The 20,272-nt window shown below is 43.9% G+C and overlaps 2 protein-coding genes across 4 annotated transcripts in view; one reads left to right on the top strand and one right to left on the bottom strand.

The window, feature by feature from the left end:
* Positions 1 to 4,186, top strand: part of PRKCZ (protein kinase C zeta) — a 42,362-nt gene extending 38,176 nt beyond the window's left edge. For all 3 annotated transcript variants that reach the window (XM_054647914.2, XM_077190106.1, XM_054647912.2), the window contains 2 exons: positions 559 to 674; positions 1,626 to 4,186. In XM_054647914.2, the coding sequence (XP_054503889.1) occupies positions 559 to 674; positions 1,626 to 1,713 (204 nt within the window). In that variant the 3' untranslated portion in view covers positions 1,714 to 4,186. The remainder of the gene's footprint in view (positions 1 to 558; positions 675 to 1,625) is intronic.
* The window catches only part of FAAP20 (FA core complex associated protein 20), a 32,757-nt gene continuing 16,343 nt past the window's right edge, over positions 3,859 to 20,272 (bottom strand). The window contains exons 2-5 of the mRNA XM_077190097.1: positions 8,343 to 8,728; positions 7,155 to 7,302; positions 5,867 to 6,495; positions 3,859 to 5,317 (exon numbers count right to left, since the gene is read on the bottom strand). Of these exons, the coding sequence (XP_077046212.1) occupies positions 5,245 to 5,317; positions 5,867 to 6,495; positions 7,155 to 7,302; positions 8,343 to 8,728 (1,236 nt within the window). The 3' untranslated portion in view covers positions 3,859 to 5,244. The remainder of the gene's footprint in view (positions 5,318 to 5,866; positions 6,496 to 7,154; positions 7,303 to 8,342; positions 8,729 to 20,272) is intronic.

Raw genomic sequence — 20,272 nt, 5'->3', positions numbered from 1 at the left:
AAGCATCATGAGAGATTCTGACCTTAAAATCAGGATTTTATCTGATGTTGGTAATACAAGTGATCATATTGATCAGTGGTCACTGATACTTACTGTCACCAGTTCCCTGTCCTGAGGTAGATTATGGAGGTCTGCAGCCTAGATACTTTTTACCTGAGTATAAATGTCAGAATCAGAATGTTGGTGTCTGTGCTACTGTGAATTAGTTTATGTGACAGATTGCACACAAATGAGGAAGGAAAGTAGGTCGATTTCTCTGGAACAAAAGTAAATATATTGTGCTAACTGCTGTATTGCAGCACTGTGGGAATTTATCAGTCCTGAATCTAATCTACCAATTTAGAGAAAACTTAAAGGGCTGAATTATTCGTGGCTTTTTATTTTAAAATGCAGAGCAGTAACTATATTGCTGTGCGTGGCCTGGCTTGTAGGCCATACCACTTGGTATTTTGATGTTCCCTTCCAATAGCATTTACAGCAGTTGGATTAGAATTTCCTGAGGCATGCTGGAACTCTTACCCACTGTAATTCTGTCCTTTTCCCCACATCTGGGTAAAGCTGGAGAAGAAGCAGACGACGCCCCCGTTCCAGCCGCAGATCACGGACGATTACGGCTTGGACAACTTCGACACGCAGTTCACCAGCGAGCCCGTGCAGCTCACCCCAGATGATGAGTATGTGCTGCCCTGCCCCAGCCAGCTGCACAGCTGGGATTCATTCACAGAGCAGCTGGAAATCACTAAGAGCCTGTGTGTGTGTGTGTTGGTGTTAGGTTCCCCTTTCCACAAAGGGGATGGCACTGCTGGGCTGCGTTCCTTGAGCTTTTATTGCAGCATCAGCCTCGTTGTGTGGTACATGGCAGAAGCTCATGTACAGCCACAGCCAAAGGTTTCTTTCACAGAATTCACAGAGTGACCAGGCTGGAAGAGACCTTAAAGATCATCAAGTCCAACCCAGCCCCAACACCTCAGCTAAACCCTGGCACCCAGTGCCACATCCAGGGATGGTGACTCCAGCACCTCCCTGGTTCCTGGGAATTCCCAAAATTCCCCTAAATTCACAGAATTCCCCCAAAATCACCAGGTTGGAAGAGGCCTTCAAGACCATTGACCCACACCTCAACTCAACCCTGGCACCCAGAGCCACATCCAGGCTTTGTTAAACACACCCAGGGATGGTGACTCCAGCCCCTCCCTGGGCAGCCATTCCAGAACTTTCTCACCTTTCTGGAAAAAACTTCTTCCTAATATCCAACCTGTATTTCCCTTGGTGCAGCTTGAGACTTTGTTACAGAGCATCTTAAACACTTTTTAGCCAATAGCACATTGCTAAAACTTAGAGAGTTATTTTAGCCAATTACTTAAAGTACACATACACCTGCTCCACACAATGTTTGCTTGTCTTCTTTCTATTAACAATACACAATACACCATTATTAAGCTTAAAACCTTTTACTATCTTGCTTCTAAAAATCCTCTCACCTTTACTATTTCCCACAATTATGTACTTGCCATTAGAACTTGGTCATGTTACAGTAAATTGGAAATTCTTTGTATCTTGCATTATATGGTGGAAGGCTGCCCAGTGTTCTGGTAAACTAAACCCTGCTCTCATTTGTTTTTCAGAGATATAATAAAGAGAATAGATCAGTCAGAATTTGAAGGATTTGAATATATTAATCCATTGTTGCTGTCAACAGAAGAGACAGTATGAAGGAATGACCTCGTTGGGGACAGTGTGAATGACATTAATTTATCCTTAACTACAGTATATGCATGCGAGGCTGGGACTGCTCACTCTGGATGGAGACCAATGATCTAAAAACAAATTTGCTGCTGAAAATCAAAGAAGAGAATTATGATTTTGGTGGGTGTCCTCTGCCACTTAGTGATTCTTAAGTTCTGGGCACTGACACAACTGGCTTCATTAATGAAGGAATTTGCATTTTGTGCCTGTTTCATGAAGGATTGAAACGTTCATTGCATCCCTGCAAAAGGAGATCATGAGAAACTTTGAGATCCACACCCTTTCTACAAACATTCGATGCAATGAGCTCCCAGTTGAAGAGTATTACAGTGTAACATCCTGAAGAATAAAATATATTACAGTGGTGTTGAAGCTTATTTTTGATGCCTTTTTTCACAAGTGGTACCTGTCTAAACATCTCAGATATATTTAAAAGGAGTTGTGTTTTATTAGCAATCAAAACATAAATTTGGGTACAAGATTTAAGTGCCTAAATGGATAAACTGCATTGAAGGATTATTGCATATTTGGGACATTCTTACACCTGGTAAGTTCTGCTTGCTAATATTAAATAAAATTCCATCTGAAACATACAGTTCACAGCTGCAGCCTGATGTTTAGTTGCATTTTTACAGAATTTGGAATGCAGAGTGACTCAGTGAGATTAATTCCAAATTAGAATTTACGGTATCAATTACAGAATCTGTTGTCTTAAACTCCAAATTTACCAAAACGTAGAGATTGAAGAAATCTAAATTTGCACACAAAGGATTTCTAAACATACTTAAGCAGTGCCTACACCTACAATGATATTGTGTTGTATATTAGATTTTTGAAAAGTATTTTTATCAACAATACAAATATTCAGATGTAGAGCAAAAGCATAGTAAAGCATAGCCTTAAAGTAGTAAATCTAGAATAACCATAAGATAAAATCCACTTTCCTGATAAAGCACACCTCCTGCTTATGATAAACTGTCTGCTTACAGTTGCTCAGTGTGCATTAATTACTAATTAATCATTCTGCAGCAGAGAATGGGATCTTTCAGCAAAATGATTTGCATCAGAGCAGTACAATTCTTTTAATGGCAGAAAAACAAATACCTAAGAAATTGGAAGAAGCAAAAGACAAGTGTGGAATCCCTTGTGCTGGGAGCTGGGGGAGCCGGGGCAGGCTCAGCTCTGCTCCTTGGGCTGGGCTCCAGGGCTGCTGGGGGAGGGAAATGAGCGCCCTGGGCTGGCCTCTCATGGGGTAAAACAGGAGACATTGGGACCCTTTCACTCTCTTTCCATGAACCTATGGTTTTCTCAGGGTACAGCATTGCATTAGGTGCTGAACATGACATCTTTGGGATTCACATCCAAGTCATGAGGTGCTAGGACCAGACTGCCAAAACATTGTTTGAAATAGTCAATTAATCATTGATTAACAATCTAGGTTTTGTATCCCCTCTTAGCCACAATTATGCAGACCTGTGGTTGTTTAGTTCTATGAATCCCATTCAGGTTTCAGTTGTGGGTTTCTCTGTTGGACTGTAGCTTTTCATATTCAGCAAAATGTCTTTTAATCAACACTAAATAATTTAACTAGTAAAAAGTACTTGCCTCAAATGCCTGGACTTTAGATACTTTATTATCTACTAAAGGCAACATTACCTTTTAAATGTAATCTGACATTTTTTTAATTGTTCCTTTTCCCCTTTTCCCTCTTATTTTATTTCCCCTGAATAATTTCCTGCTCAGTGTTTTGAACTCCCCTGGTACTAAAGCTAATCAGTAGTGATCAGAGTGACTGCAGGCAGCTCATGAAAGGAACTGTGACAGGTTAAGCTGTCCTTTGACATGCCAGGGCATGGAACTTGAAACTGGAAATATTAGAAATGTGGGTTGGGGTTTTTTTTAACCTTTTTTTCCAGGTTTCAGAACATTTTGGGAGGGAGGGAAGGAAGAATAGAAAGACACATTTTGCTAATCAAACATTGTAAAGACTATTTGATTTTTATTTAAGAATTTACAGGCATTTACAATGTTGCTGTGTTGCCAAATAGTTTGCTGGGTACAAGTTTGGTTGCTCATGTGCAAGTGTTTGAATAATGTTCTGTTCATGATGAAGGGGAAATTTTTTATATAAAGTACTTGTTTTATAAATAAAAGAAAATGAAGGATGTAATTAAATGTGTGGTTTGGAAAAAAAAATCCTAATATATTACAAATGGATCTGGTAATGATATATAGTTGTCTTATTTGAAATAGTAAATGAAAATTCTAGCTAATTTAATGATTGTAAAACAGTAAATATGTTCTTGTAGTTTTGTATAATTAATTAGTTGGGATCTTTGCTGACCAGTTTTAATTGTGCAGAAGATGGTATACTAATCCATAACAGCTGAGATCATTTATATTCTTGCACATCTATTAAAGACTTTAATGAAAAAGTTAACAGACTGTTATTATTTATCAGTGAAATGGGCTGTGTCCAACCTCTGAAGCAGACCCCACTGTAAATCAAATCTCCAGGAGCTCCTGTATTTTTATACTGTACCCTGTGTTTATTCTGTACCTGGATCCCAGCTCAGCTGCAGGATTTGAGGTCCAGGGCACAGGGAAATGAACCACAGCAGCTTGGTGATCTCATCCCTTGGTTTGTGGTTACTGAGCTGGCCCTAAATGTCATTTATTGTCATTGCCAGGCCTGGCAAGTGTTCCCCTGCTCCTCCTGAGGAGTGACCACAGAGCAGCTGAGCCCCTCCCAGCCCCAGCAGGCTCTGGGCAGTTCTGCCCTGTGTGCAGCTGGTACCAAAATCAGCTCCTTTGGCTGTGTTCAATCTCCCTTTGCAGCCCAGCACTGGGACACTGCAGCCTCATTAGCCCAGTCGTGTTAATCACCTGTAAACACTGAGAGAGACTTGGAAACCTGCACTGCAAGGGTTTGAGTTCAGCTGGGCTCCTTCAGAAACATAAAAACCCCACACCCTTGATTTGGTTTGAGCCGTGTTTTCTCTTAAATAGCTTCACTCTCAGGATCAATTATACAATTACACTTTCTTAGGTATTAAAACAACAACAATGCCAAATTCAAATTACTTTTTAACTGAGTTTATTTTCATAGACTATCTGTTTAGAAAAAAAAAAGTAATACACTAAGTAACAGTTGTCTTTTGCTCAGCTGCTGTCTTCTGTCCTGAGAGATTCAGAGCTCTGGTGCATCAGACAAAGCTGAAGGGATTTCAGTGGTGCATTTCTTCAGGAGTACCCAGCCTGATTTCCCTGGGGGCCTCTGGGACATCCCAGGGCACCATTTCCAGAACTAGAATGACTTTTTGTGCATTTGAGAGGCTCTAAAATAAACCAAAACCAAATAGGCAGGTGGCACTTATCCTTCTGCTGAGTTACTGCTTGAAGTCAGAGACAAGGATGTGCTTCCTTGGCACATTTTTCCTTTTCCTTTGAGGAAGCTTCGTCCTTGGCCTGGCTGCCGTGCTCCCCACTCCTCTGGGTTTACCACATGACATCATCTGCACTTTCAGACAAGCACCTGGCAAGGTGCCCATCGATGTCCAGCTGGGAGAGTCTGCAAACACAAACACTCACTACAATCCTTCTGCCTTCACTCCCTCCCACAAGTGCTCTGGTACCTCAGTGGGGCACTCAGTCCTGTGCCCAAATCCTCTACCAAAACCTCCCACCCTTGCTGTCACTGCTGCTCAAACTGGAGCTGAGTAGCACAGACCTGATGCATTTTAAGCTTTTCTGTCTAAGTCTCTTGACAGAAGGACCAAAATTGTCTAAATATGAATGTAGCCACTCCTTGTCTCCCTGTTCAGCCTCCCAACAACAGGAAAGTGGCCCCCAACAGAGCTGGCAGGGTTAGAGGACCTGTGTAAAATCCCATTTTCAGCAACTCTGGCAGGCAAGGTACTATGACACTGTTAACATTTCTTACTGTAGGGCAGATACTCAGCTCGTGAATGGGATTAAAGTATGTCATTCTGACAGCTAAAAAGGACCTTACATAGAGGTTTTGTCTGCTTTTGTTATTGTGTACATAGGGGATGCATCCAGAACCTGCTGTGGTTCATTTATGGGAAAGTGATGAAAAAAAACCAAAACACAAACTTACCTTCCACTAAACTGCATCAGACACATGGGACAACTGTCAAGAGCTGAAGCTGCTTCACTCTGGTTTTCCTCCTTCTCCTTGTGGCTGTGAGCCCCAGGAGCACTCCCGGGCTGAGGCTTCTCCACAGGCACCCCCGTGGCCTCCCCTGCTGGAAGCTCCTGCTGGTGTGTCTGGATTTGAGGCTTTTCCTCACCCTGTTCTCTCCTGCCTGCCCTGCTGCTCCGTGCAGTCCCTGTGTGCTGCTGCTGCTGAGGGCCCAGAGCTCCTGCAGGGCTTTGTACCAGCGCCGAGGGCTGTGCTGAGCTGCTGTGCCCAGGGAGTTTGCAAGGCTTGGGACTCACAGCCAGCTCTGAAACCCCTTCTGTGCCTGCTCCAGGGGCAGTCTGGGCTTGATCTGTACTGGCTCCCCTGCAGGTTTCCTCAGCTGTGGATGATAAACTCTTCAGTTTATCTGCTTGGCCCTGGCCTGTATGTAATTCATTGCTCTGGCTCTGTGCTGGCTGCTGGGAGCTCAGATCCGTGGGGTTCAGACGTTTTTCTTGGTGAAAAGATGGGAATGATACCCACTGAAAGTCTTTAGTTCCAACTGTAAAGACTTCCTGGTGTTCTGGACTCTTTTCCTGTTGTTTCTACAACACACACACAGAGAATGTCTTAAGCACATGGAGCTCAATCAATACCTAAACCCAGGCTTTGAGAACACATTGCAAATACTGAGAAAACTGAACTACAGGAAAGAAAAGAACATTTTATTTATGTCCCTCCTCCAGGAGCCCATGAAGCTCATGGAATATGGGTCTTCCCTCAGCCTTTCTAAATGGATACAATGGGTACTCATGTTCCAGAGAGAGTAAGGATGAAAAAACAACCTGCTGCTGCTCAGGGGAGGAAAAAGTACTTTATAAAGACTGATTTTGATGTTGTGATCTTGCCTGATGTCACTGGAGTGATGTCAGGGTGGGTTCTGTGTAATTAACCCCTCCATTACAGCTTGCCTTTTGCAGTCTCATTCCTTAGGGGGATGCTGGTGTTTATGGCAATCAGCATCCTTACACAAGCTTCCTCTTCCCAGCAAAATGTTGGAAAGAATTTGCTGTACTGCCAAAAAAGCCTCTTGTAGCTGTCCTTATATTCCCTGCCACACCATGCCCAGGCACAGCACTGCACACAGAGATTAAAGAGCTGAAAGCCCACATCTCTAAAAGCTATTTCATGTTGTTTCCCATTAAGCAGGCTGTCGCTATTGGAAGCAGGAACAAAGTGCAAAAACAAGGATACAGCACGCTACCTTTTCCAAGAACTCTGGAAAGCTGGGCACTGTGTCCCAGTTTGTGCACTCTGAATCTTGACTGATGTCTTTCAGTAGCAAAAGCCAGGTCTTTTCACACTCATTTAATTCTTCCTTTTCAAACCAGGAACATCTGTCAGTCGATGCCCTGTAAAGACACAGTCCAATAGTTTGAAGGTGGGAGAGAACAAAGAAAATGCTCTTAACACTGATGCCAGTTTGCCTCTTTTTATTGGAACACAAAGACATTATTGAGCCTGCAAACTATTTTTGCAGCTTTATATGACTTATGTAATTTGGGCAGCTAGCAAAAAATGAATGTCTAAATGCTTTCCTTTCTGCTGGTAACAAATGAGCAGTAGGCATCTATCACTATCCTCACTTCCAAGTGAAGCAGTTAAGTGCAGCCACTGTTTTATCTTCTCAAATACCCAACTTAACACCTGCTGAGCACAGAAATCATGGAAGTGTTTGCACTGAGGGTGGCAATTGCATCAGTTCCCGTGTATGTCTGGACATTCCCACACTGCCATTTGAAATTACTGATTATCTTCCTAAACAACTTGATTAAATTGATCCTAGGAACTATAAGCACTAAAAAGGTAATGTATAAAGACAATTCCAAGAGAAGGATGGATTGTTTATGTCACAATGGTATTTCCAGCATTCTTCCTGATGCGTTTTCTTGGGTCGCTGTCCAAGAATGGAGCTGTACAGGGAAGAAATTAGAAACAACACAAAGAGCAGTGATCAACCTCTCCCAGCCCATGGTGGAAGGGACTCGGCTGAGCCCCAGGCTCGAACACAAACCGAGCCACTCTGCTTTCCGTCCTCCCGAACTCCAGGACTGGGAAAAACAGAAAATATTTCTGCGCTCCTGTGAGCCATATTCTGGAAGAAAGAAAACTAAGTTTTCATACATTGACGTTTCTCAGGCCCTGTCCCCTCTAGTGCTGTTCTGTGCCGAGGAACGTGCGGAAGGCGTGGGGCACGCTGTGCTCTACCCTGCAGTTTTATCCCTATTTTTAAAGGCGCTACGGGCGGTGTTTGATGAAATAACCTTTAACAGACACAGATCTGACCGCGAAACGCCGCGAGTCGGGGGCGCGGTGCACCCTGGCCTGCGGAGCCGATCCGATCCCCCCGGAGCTGATTCCTTCCCCCAGGACCGATCCGGTCCCGACTCACTGGGGCCGCGGCGGGGGCTCGGGGCAGGGGCTGCGCTCCCGGCCGCGGGCGGGCGGCACCGTCCGGGGCTTCAGGCGCAGCTTGGCGGCTCCTTCCTCACACATGGCCGAGGCTCCCCGCGCCTCGCCGAGGGACGGCGCTGGAGGCTGCGGGAGGGCGGGGAGTGAGGGCGGCCGGGGCTTCCTCCTTCTCTTCCTCCTCCTCCTGCCCCGGGCGCGCTGCCGGGGCTGTGACTCGCCGCCCTCAGAGCCGCCCTCAGAGCCGCCCTCAGAGCCGCCCTCAGAGCCGCCCTCAGAGCCGCCCTCAGAGCCGCCCTCAGAGCCGCCCTCAGAGCCGCCCTCACGGCGCGGGGGTGGCCGGAGACGGTGAGCGGTGCTGAGGGCGCCCTGAGGGGAGCCCGGCGTTCCGCATCCCCTGCACCCCTCAGCCGCCGGCGGCTGGTCTGTCTCGAAAACAGCCCTTTTTTTGTGTTGCTTTTACCCTCAAACTTTATGTTTTTATAGGGTTTTGGTGTGTTGGGAAGAGCAGGGTCAGGGCTGTGCTGGGTGGTCCCCGTGGCTGAGGGGGACAAGATGGCGCCGGGTGGGGCCTGGCCGATCCCGCCCTGGCTCTGGAGCTGCTGAGGGGTCCAGACCCAAAGGTGTTCTTCCAAAAAATAAAACGGATTGGGAGCGCACCTCTGACCTAATTTCGCTTTTAGAGAAGAGTCTGAAGTGATGCGATTTGACGTTTTTGGCCGGAGTGTTGCCATGCTACAGAGGGTTTAAACACTCCCCAGCCTGCAGCCGTCTCAAAAACGGACCCCAGAAGAATGGTGACAGAAAATTCATCCTCCAACAGTACATAAAAGGATCAGAAAGTAACTGTGCTGTTTAAACTCCTAATAACTGATGCAAAAAATGTGCAAGGAAATAAATCTAGTTTGGTAGCAGGTATTTATGAGGGAGCACCAGCACACAGGACTCTTTGCATAAAACCAATTTATTATTGGTAAAACATGAGTCCAAGTCCACATTCTCCTTCTCTGTAACTGCATTTATGTGTTCCTGGATGTCTGTGGACTGTGGCATCCTTGGATTTTTCAGAGTAGAAAGGAGGCATCAGTATTGACTGACTGATTGTTAGAGGTTACACTAGTGAGTTATTGTGTCGGTCACACAGCCCAGCAAAAATATATTAAGTAACAGTGGACTTAATATGTGCTTTGAGTGCATCTGAACCTTGAAAATGGGTATCAGAGTTCAGAGATTCACATTTCACATCAATTTGAAGCTGAGGAGGTCCATTCAGCCCCATCCAGAGGTGTTTCAGCTGAGGATGATTCTGTCTGTGCAGAGATCTGGGAGGCTCTGCCCAGCCTTCACCTTCCCTTCAGGTACTTTGTGTTTCTGTGAGTCCAAAATGCCTTTAACTCTGTGTAATAACTAATTTCTTAACTTTAAAGCAGCATTATTAGGTTTCCTTTTGTGGATAAAAATCTTGGAAGTGCAGTGTTTGGTTGCTCCTGGGATCTGTGGAGTTTATGCAATGGATAGTTAAAAAACAAAAATAATAAAAAATTGTCACACAAGAGGGCCAGCATTTCAGCTGTGTGATGGGCAGAGTAAAATGAGAATAAAATCCAGGAAGAAAGAAACTACTGGAAAAGTCAACCCCTGTCACAAAGACCAACCTTTTCCCACATTAATGTCTGTTACAGCCACTGCAGTGCCTGGGGAGCACCCAAGGCACAGTCACAGGCTTCTGTCACTGTTGTTGCCATTAAGAAGCTGCTTCCCAGTGTGGTGAAAGGAGATCCCAGGAAATCACCCCTCCTTTCCTTTGCTGGGAAAGGCGTTTCCCCCAAAAGCTGCAGGTGGAACAAGGTAAGTGGAACAGAGGCAAAGGGGGAATCTGGATCTGGAGGGTTTAGGCTGCTGTGGAGAGGAAGGTGGTGGTGGCAGCAGAGAAGAGCAGGAGAAAGGGGGTGTAAATAAAGCAAAAGTGTGAATTGAAGAGGGGTTTGGCTGTGGAAGTGGTGGGAAATGAGATGACAGAGGAGGGGTAGAAATCTGATTTCACAGCCAGCTGAAGAAGTGTTCCTCGGGGGATTTTAGTCAGGATCGCTGGGAATTGTGGCCCAGCGCTGACTGTCACCACACGGAGGCAGCAGACTATGCAAAACCAGGGATTTTACAAAATCCGAGGGGGCTGTGAAAGCGTCCAAACACACTCCTGGGTGTATCTATGCTAACGATCAGAGATGCCACAGGGGTTTTTTTATTCCTGTGATGTTTGGGTTGGTGTTTTATGACCCCACGGATACTCCTTGGACAATCCTCTGCTGCTAAACCGTGTGTTGTACCCATGGATTTATGTTGTTAGATACGACTTCTCCCAGAACAGCCATCAGGAGTGCAGCCTGTTCTTCATGCTGGAGGTGTTGCTGTGTGTGCTGTGAGCACTTCCAGCATTTGCAAAAGCTTTATTATGGGAGAACATAAAAAATGGTTATTGTGCAGTAAGGGCCACAAATGAAAGAATATAATAAAAAGAATAGGGAAAATTATTATTGCAGCTTCTGCTTGTAAAAAGCAAAAGGAGAAAACCTTGCTTCTGTAGCAAGTGTAGATTGTAGGTGGATTTGGATTTTGTAGATTTAAGTGAAAATTCTAAGGTTTTTTACCCACTCTAACCATGTCATGAATGTTTTCATCCTTGCTCTATCTGCTTCTGTAACTACCTGCAGATTTCAAACTAGAAGTCTTTGTCCATTAAGGGCATTTAGTATTTTCCATCTGCATCTTTCCAGAATGAATGATGTACTAAGAATAGGAAGGCAAAGTGTAGAACAGGATCTGTTCTTGGGCTTGCCCCTTTGCACAAGACCATATCTTCTGTTTCCTCCACTGCATGGAAATCCTATTACTTCTTGCTTGATTTTGGGTCTTGCTAATTTAATAATTAGAATGTTTAGTGGTCTTAGGAAAAAAGTTCTCCTAGAAATGCAGAGAGTAGTCTTTATCATAATCAGCCTTGACTGGATTTGAGCCAGTGGTCAAGGGATTTGAGCTGGTGGAAGCCAGAATGCTCCTACAGATTATCTGCAGGGATTTCCTTGTAAATGGAGAGCCAGCATGTGTAGTTATCTCTTCCCTGTTGAGTCTCATCAAGCTGCACACGCTTAATCTTTACTTACATGGTCCCTGATTCTTGCTGTAAAGTGGGCCTCAGTTTTAACTCTTGCTCTCAGGAAGAAGGGGCTATTATAACAAATTCTAATCCTTTTACAGTTCCACAATCACTAAAGCCTATAAATTGCCTGCCAAACAAACCAAGTGATCTTTTCCTGGGCTGAGGGAAAGAGGAGAGTGTAAAACGCAGGTGCCAGCATTTGCTGGGGAAGAACTGGTACATTATCAACTAATCCGCCTTCTGCTATTTCTGATTTCCTCCCCAACAGCTGCAGCATTGAATGAGAGCTTCTGCATTTGGGAAGAATTAGAAAGCTTGGTAATGCAGGGTCTCTATTACAGATACAACAGCTCACAGACAGGGAGGAGATTTTTGCTGCCGGTGTAGAATTTGGAGTGCTAGGCATTTTATAGCCTGGAAAAATTGTAATTTTCAGCTGTTGTTATGGAGTAATCAATGAAGAAGAGATGCCACAGTTTCTGCTGGGTTTCTCTCAGAGCCTGATGTCATTGCATGCAAGAGCTATTATTTTTTTTAATGTGCCACTTTGAGGCTGAAGCACATACAGTTTTTATTAAAACTTCTTTTTTATGACGACTGATGCTCGCTGATAGTTTTAGACCTTCTGAAATATCATTTCTTCTGTAGTGATAGCTCCAGTATCAGATAAAAATGTTCAGAAGAAATTGTTCCTTGCTAGACCATTGAAATATTATTATATTTTAATTATTTTATCTAATCAGTGCTTAGCTTGGGAGTACATGTTGATGATTTTTTGACCTTGTCAAATAGTCTGTGACTTCACTCAAGGATGAGCATGGCCATCCTGCTAAATGTAATAAAGGACAATGTCCCCAAAGAGACCACAGTGTGCAGAGCAGAGCAGCAGGGAAAGCTGCTGCAGCAAATGTCCCACAGCTGAAATGCTCCACTCTAATGTCACAATGTGTCCCCTAAATAGCCAGTGGCAGCAATTGCAGCCCTGGAAAGAGTAACTCAGCAAACTGACCCACTCAGTCCAGTGCTAATCACTGGCTGGGGTGAAATGGGAAAGTCTGACTCTTTTCATTCATGTGATGTCTTACAATTAAACCACAAAATGAGGAGAGCTGGGTAAAACTGGCTTAGTCAGGACAATAAAGGTGACGTGCATTTCAGTTTGGGAAGTGCAGGCTCATTGCTGCTTCCAGAGAAAGTCACTTCAGTGGAGACAGTTTTGTGGGTTCTCCTTAATTTTAGTTGCAGGAGACATTCCCACAAAAAGTCACTGCCTTGGAAACCTGCTCCCTCTGGTAGCACCCCAAAGCTGAATTTGCAGCACCCAGTGCACAACTCATCTCTTCAATTCAGCCTTTCCAAAAGCAAGGACAGCTCAGCACCTGTGTGGCTGGAGATGGAAAACCCGGCCTTGTGACATTTATATGCCAAGATGGGAAGGCCTAAAAAGAGGACTAGGGAGACTAGCATGGCATTTGCGGGTACCAGGTTGCCAAGGAGGCATATTGTATTGAAACAGTTGCCTGGGAAACATTTAAAAATACATTGAATGGAAAAGCATATGTGATGTGCCCACAAGTGTTCTGTGTGAATGAAATGCCATGGCTGATGATGGCACCAAGAGACTGTTACTATTACATGTAAAAATGCTGCAAGTGATGTGTGGTTTTTTCCCTTTTGTGGTGTTTTCCTGCCCTGTTTGCTGGAGGTGCACTGAGGGAAGGTTGTTTTGCTCTTGGCTGGTGGATTAATGTGAATGTGGGGAAGGTGGAACACACAGGCAGCAGCAGCAGCTGGGGATGGCAAGAGCAATTTGGCTTCATTTAGGCAACCTAAACCAATTGACAAGGAGCCTGCACAATTCCCCCTCAAAAGTAATAACAGCACTGCTTAAACTCCTACAGAATAAAGAGAAATGGTTCTCTGAGCATTGCCCTTTAATTGGTGCTAAAATGGGTATTGGGAAGCTCTGACGTCATTGCAGTGGGACTTGCATGAGAACATCATGGAAAATGCAGGGTTTTGATCAAAGGTTGGACAACATATATGAAAAAGTCTCTCACTGACCTTATATTTGTTTAGGGCACTGAAATAGAGGGAGATGATAGGATAAAGTTTCAGAAGACAGTTACCTGCTCTAGTCCTTCCTCAGATCAGAGTCAGTTACTGAGGGATGGTGCTGACAAAAAGGAATGATGTCACCAGAACCAAAACAAACATATTCACTCAAACATATTCACCAAACAGTCATAGTCACTCTTTGTCTCACAGAAAAACCCCTTATTTTTCTATGCAGCCAAGAAACAAGGGAGCTGGGAACTGTAATCTTTGATGTCCTACCTTGGACAAAGAGCTTCGTCTGCTAGCAACTTCCAGATACTAAAATGCATCTCTCCTTGACTAAGAATGAGTGGCAGGTGTGAGGCTGGTTAGGATTATGGTCACCCTGCCTAATCCTCCTTTGGAGATTTAGAAACAAATATCCTACTCTTGGTTTGCTAGAGGCTTAAGAAGCCTGTTTGGGAGCCATCAGATTTAGCTTGGTCCAGGCTTTGTGTGGTACAGTAAATTTTTTGGCTGATAGAGGCAGTGGAGAGGAGTTCAGTTGGAAGAAGGAAGGCCTGGGGACATTTTTGTTGGTGGCAGCTCTGCAGAGAGGGCACCAGGGCCTTGGCTCCTGGCAGATGTTGCCTGTTTGGGGCTGGGAGGTTGCTCCTGCCTGGTGAGTGCAGTTCCCTAGGGAGGAGGAGACTCTGCTGACTTTGCTGTCAGCTTGGCCAGTGAGGAGAAGCTTTTTGGCATTCTGGTATCTCCTCATTTCAGCACAATCTGCTCAGGAGTCTGAGGTGATGCAATGATCACGTTGGAAAGCCATGAATCAGATGAAGTCTCCCTGGTGTCACTCAAGTCCCAGGATCACTCATCATTTTTCTGGCCCAGTGTGTGTTTGGTTAAATCAAGTCCTGCTGTTTCTAGGCCCTGGGGTTAGTGTAAGAGAGGAGGAGAATCTGCCTTTCATCCTCTCAGGATTTTGCAATGTGACTGAAAACTTGGAGAGAATGTGTCAGATCTGAAACAAAGATTAGGTTTGATGGCACAGAGCCCTGGGTTCTGCAGCCCAGCCCAGAATTCTGATGAGGGACTTGTATCATCTCCCCATACTTTAAAGGATTTAGACTCTGAGTTTAGGATGAAATATGGCTTGAGGTTTTCATATTTATTTCTTGCTTGCTTTCTTGGTTCTTAGGTTGTCTTTTTTGGGTTTTCTTTTTGTTTTTATTTAATTCAAAATATATCTCACAAATTATAGCCAATAGAAGTCTGAGTTCCTCTTCTTTGCTTCATTTGAAATCAACATACTAAGGAGCTCCACAAAAAAAAAATCCATAAATCACTTGTTTATGGGCATGAAACCACAAAACAGTGGGACAAAATTACCCTGCTAGTTAATATGGTGTGATTTTATCCATAACTACAATGGTGTATAAAATCAACATAAAATAGAATGTAATTCAACAGATGAGTATGTCTTTATTGCTTCAATAAATGTGGGTAGTAGGTTTAGTTAGTTTTGCAATTTTTTAAGGCCTGAATAGTGTTTTAGAAAGAAAATAGGGTAAGTCTGAAGGAATAATCAAAGTTATGGAGGCAAATATAATTATTTTCACTGAGGAGGGTGTATTTTCATATTCATCCTCCCTTTATCATTAATGCTTTGATAAAAGAAATATAAAATGTGATTAATTTAGACTCCTGACAGTAAAATACAGGAGAGTTTCTTTTTCTCCAGGTGTCATTTATTGAATTGTGTCACACATGGGCTGAGTTTGGTTTATTTACATTTTCTTGGGCTCATTTTGGAGGATTTTCCCCAGCAGAACCTCTCCTGCTCCCCAGATCCCTTCTGCTGTTCCTTCAACCCAACTGTCCTGCTCTCACAGGAATTTTTGGTTGTTCCTTTTGAGCAGTGGGAAGTGCTCTGAGGGAGATGTGTGGTAGCTAAACCAAGATGTTGTGGTGCTGGCTGAGGACAGGAAACATGTTCAGTTAGCTGAAGTGCTTGCTCTGGTTTGTACCACAGTCTGCTTCCATGGTTTGCCTGGTTTTATGAGTCTGTCCTCCCATACTGGAATCAGATGTTTGATCAGAGCCCTCTGAGCAAAAGCAGCAGCCTCAGCTCTCCGTGACTGTGCTGCACCCTGCAGCAAATGAGTTGTTTAACTTAAAGCCACATCCCACCAGGGAAGAGGCAACATCACAGAGAGCTGCAAAAATATTGGCACCATCAAACCTCAGTATCAAAGGAAGAGATGAATCTGGGACTTCCAAGAAGCTGTTTGGGCCTAATTGGGCTGGCTGGGCATGGTGAGATGCAATCTATGAGCAGTGCAGCTTTGTAGGCAGAAATGGCAGATACAGCTGCATTGAAGTGAGAGCTGCCTCCTCTTCCCTGTCCAGCCAGATGAGATTTGGAGGAGCCTGCTCACTGCAGGGTTCAAAGGACAGCAGGGATCAGCAGGGAATTGTTGTCAGTGTTTCTGGGAGTGGGGTTTGGGTTTTGCAATTACAGAGAAACTAGAATTGACATCCTTATTTGCTGGTCCCGTTATTTAGCAAGGGATGGTTGTTTTCCTGAAATGTTTACCTGTTCAGTGATGATTTAATTTAGGAATTAATTTGGGGAATTTCTACTGCCTGTAGCATGGTGCAGTAAGTCAGAATACTTAATTATGATGTGCCCTCTGCCTTAAAGTAGCCCTTTCTTACCAATTTCATGCTGTTTATGAGCTGGAACATGGGTGCACACAAATGAAGGATATTGCTGTGGTAACACAAGACCTGGGCACTGAACTCTGGCCTGTTCACTGGGTCTTTGCATAGGCAGAAGACTGCTCTTCCTTTCAAGCCCTGTTTTACTCCCAAGAGCTTCCAACACAGTGTCTTTCATCAGCTTTGAGTTCACTGGAAAGAAATAAAAAGCTGGGACATCTTTCTGAAAGTCTCTGCCTAATGGCTCGTGTTTTCCAGAGTATTGATAAACCCCAGTGCAAATCCTGAGCCTCCCCTGCCCCAGAGACGTGCTCTGGCTCCAGTACCACATTTAATGACAAACAGTCACCTAGTTTACCATATGCATTCTTTTATCTTAGCTTCTCTCCGTGCATGCTAGGAGATTTATTTCTCCTCATAATGCATTTCATGTGTGTTAGTTGTAAATATTGTGCTCATAAATCAGCCTGGAGCATCCAGCCCCGAGGATGGAGACAGCTCACAATAGGTCTGTCTGCTTCACATTGTGAGCCTCAGCTCCCTCTCTGCTTTTTCCATTGCTGGGCTCTGCGAGTGGCGTGCTGCCAGTCTCCTGCCTCACATTAACAGGAGTACTGGATATTACTAAATTCAAAGTGCTTTTCCTTCAGGACTAGAAGAATGTAATGGAGCATGCATCTGGCAGCAGGACAGCCTGGCTGTGCAGGGAATCACCCCAGGGCTCCCTGCTCCAGTCCCCAGGGCTGGGGACACCTTATGGCAGGGGCTGCACGCAGAGAGACACAATGTGTCATGAAAAACTGATTCTTCTCCCTTCCCTGAGCCAGATCCTCTAAATTCAATACCACAACATTAGCAAGTCTGCTGTGTAATCCCCAGAACTCCATTTTTTTTCATGCCACTTCTAGAGCCAGCTCCATCTGTATTCACACCTACTGACCTCACTTTTTTCATCTGGGAGAAGGAAACTTTTTTCCTTGTCTCATAAGAAGTTGTTTTGAGAATGAATTAGTGTGTTCTGTATATGCATGAGGACATGTCAGTGCTACAGAGGTGCATATCCAACTGCCCCAAAACTGGGGTTGTTACTCCCTACTTTTGGGTAGTATCATTTGGCTTCCTCTCCATCTGTCCTTTTTATTGGGAAGTTTGTCTGCCTGGTGGAACTGCAAGTCCTTTGTGCAGTGCTCCTGATAAATTACTGCCCTTTTACTGATTTTAAGGATATTGTGCTCTCAAAATTCCTGTGTTTACATGAATCGAGGCTGCATACATTGCATGGTCTAAAGCAATTAATATTCTATAAGCTTTTGGTGTTTTAATTGGCTTGTATTTGGAAGTCTGAGATGGGCTGAGCTGCAGGACTAAAACTAAACAGAGTCTGTCACACCAAAAATACTCTGAAGGAGTGTACTCTTCATGTATGCAGCTGAAAACACCCCGTTTACTGTAATTAGTTCATCTCTCTCTTGTGATCAGCCTTCCCACCTAATTTATACATATTCAAATATGTTTCTAGGTATCTGATTCTTGGAGACCATGTTAAACCAGTGCCTTCTCTTGGTTGTTCTGGTCCAGGGAGATTTTGATTTGCCTCACGCAGCACATCCCAAAACTATAACCCTTGGTTTGCCTCACCCAGTGCATCCCACAACTCTGACCCTACATGCAGAAACTGCTCCCAGAACAGTCTGTAACCATGATGCTCATGATGCATTTCAGGAGAGCTGGAGAGGAGAATGGTGTCATCACCTGAGGGGAAACACAAAGCAGAGAGAAACGAGGAGGGGAAATTTCGGTGCTTATTTTTAGACTCCGTGGGTGAGTATTATTTTCAGCCTTATCTCTATTAATTTCTGCAGAACACGGTGTTAACGTGTGATTAGAAGAAAGTATTGTAGTTTCTAGCTCAGGCTAAAGTAATCCCTCCCTGGCAATCCCTGGAGAGTCAATACACCCCTTTGTACCAAGGTAAGGCAGCAAAGACATGGCTACAGGCATGGATGTGTCTGAGACAGCTCTAAGCTGTTGAGAAATAAACCTTGCACGTGCATTTATGCTTCTTGAGCTCACAGAAATTGTCCCTGACACTGGGTCAGTCCTCCCTGGAGCTGCAAACACTCTGTTAGGGGTTGGTTTAAAGCTAAATTTCAGGATGTTGACGGGGAGCTGTTCTCACACTCATCATCACATACCTTCTGCATCTTCTGTATTTAGCACAAGGCTACACACTCATACGTTTCATTGAAGAACATGCTGCCTGTTAATCAGCACTTTATTGTCTCAGTATGCTTAAAATAAGCATTTTGTCACTTTCAAGAAGAAGGAACTTTATTGGTTTGCATTCTGGCACTGTGCTCCATGTTGTCAAGTGCTGTCAGTTGGCTTCTTTCTGTAACTTATGAGATTGAAACATTCTGGTAACAATTTTCATCAGATACATATTGGATGTGTTACAGAAGTATCTCTAATGCTCCAGAGAAAAGAGATTTAGTGGGTAACAGTTTGATCTGGAGTGCCAGAGGTCCCCTTTAGAGCCTCTGATTGCTGTATGGGACAGAGAACACAAAACTGAAATTCCCCTGTTGATCAGAGAATGCAGTGAGAGGAAGGAAAGAAGATAACATCTTATCAAGGGATCTTCTTGTTTCCTTTATGAACAGCTAAGAAGCAGCATTAGCCCTTCCCTCACTCAGTATTATGCACAGGACCTTTGAGGGAACAGTGGCTGCCAGCCTCCCAAAATTCAGCCTGACTGTCTGAGACTGTTTCTGGAGGCTGAGGAGCACTAAAAGCTCCTACTGCCTTCAAGCCAGATGTTTTGAGTTAGGCTGCAGTGCTGTCTTTTCATTTGGTGTGGAGGCAGAAGAGTACCCTGGGGTCTGATCTCTGCTTTGAGACCTGGCAGTAGCCCTGAGCCTTTCAGCCAGCCCTGAGCCCTTCCAGCTCTGCAGCCTCCCAGCACGGGGAGCAGGGCTGTTCTTGACACAAGGGGTCCTGTTTGACAGGATTGGACATCACTGCCTTTAAATGTAGTCATGTGCAGAATTGTCCATTGCTGCTTTGTATTCCAAGTGGAGCATCAGAAAAGGCAGCAGAGGAGACTGAATGGAGACAGGCATGGCCAAACCCTGAAGTGATGAACTCATAATGCCCAGACCAGGCTGTGGGACCATAAAGCATATTAATTCCTAAATTCCAATAATCTGTAAAAGCTTTTGAGGTTTGACTGTGGCAAAATAGCCCAGAAATTTGGGAAGAATTGAGTTGAGCAATGTCCTCTGCAGAAGGCCATGAGTAGCTTTAGAAAAAGACTTGTGTAAGCCTATTAAATCTGCTTAGGTTCTTTGATATTTCCTGTTGTAAATAGATATGCTTGAGGCCCTTATTCAAGGCTATATGTAAGAGAGTTTAATTATGGTTATATCTTTTAGCCTGTTACAAAACTTTGCAGCTCTTTTTGAGAAAAAAACCCAGAAAACCAAAGCAAAGTTTCTTAGGGCACATGAACACAAAAGAAATGCATGAGATTTTTGTCTTGGAAAATGCAGCAGATTGCAGCTAACCTTGAACTCTCTTATTAGGAAGAAAAGCTGTGAGAACTTAACAAAATGCTATAATTATCCATGTTTCTAATGGGGTTTTTTGGGTTTTGAATTGAGTTTTATTGTGCAGCAGCTTTTCCAGAAATCGTGGGGGCCAGGATCATACCATTAAAGTCTTGTTTTGAATCACCCAACTAAGAAAAAAAATCTAGAATAAATAAGTTCTTTGGATTACAAAATGTAAGAAGCATATTGATATAATTATCCTTAAAAGGAGATACTGTAGGAAATAGGATGGATTGAGTTATTACAAACATTCATGGAGTAAAAACACTATTAAAGCATTACAAGATTCAAACAACCAGTGAACCAAAAGTGTAAAAACAATGCTTTGGAAATTAATATTTTCCCAAGAAATGTTTCCAGTAAGAACCTGGGAAACTG

The sequence above is a fragment of the Agelaius phoeniceus genome, chromosome 24 (assembly GCF_051311805.1).
Source record: "Agelaius phoeniceus isolate bAgePho1 chromosome 24, bAgePho1.hap1, whole genome shotgun sequence".
Taxonomy (NCBI): domain Eukaryota; kingdom Metazoa; phylum Chordata; class Aves; order Passeriformes; family Icteridae; genus Agelaius; species Agelaius phoeniceus.
Note: the sequence above shows the minus strand (reverse complement) of the source record. Positions and strands in the feature narration are given on the sequence as shown.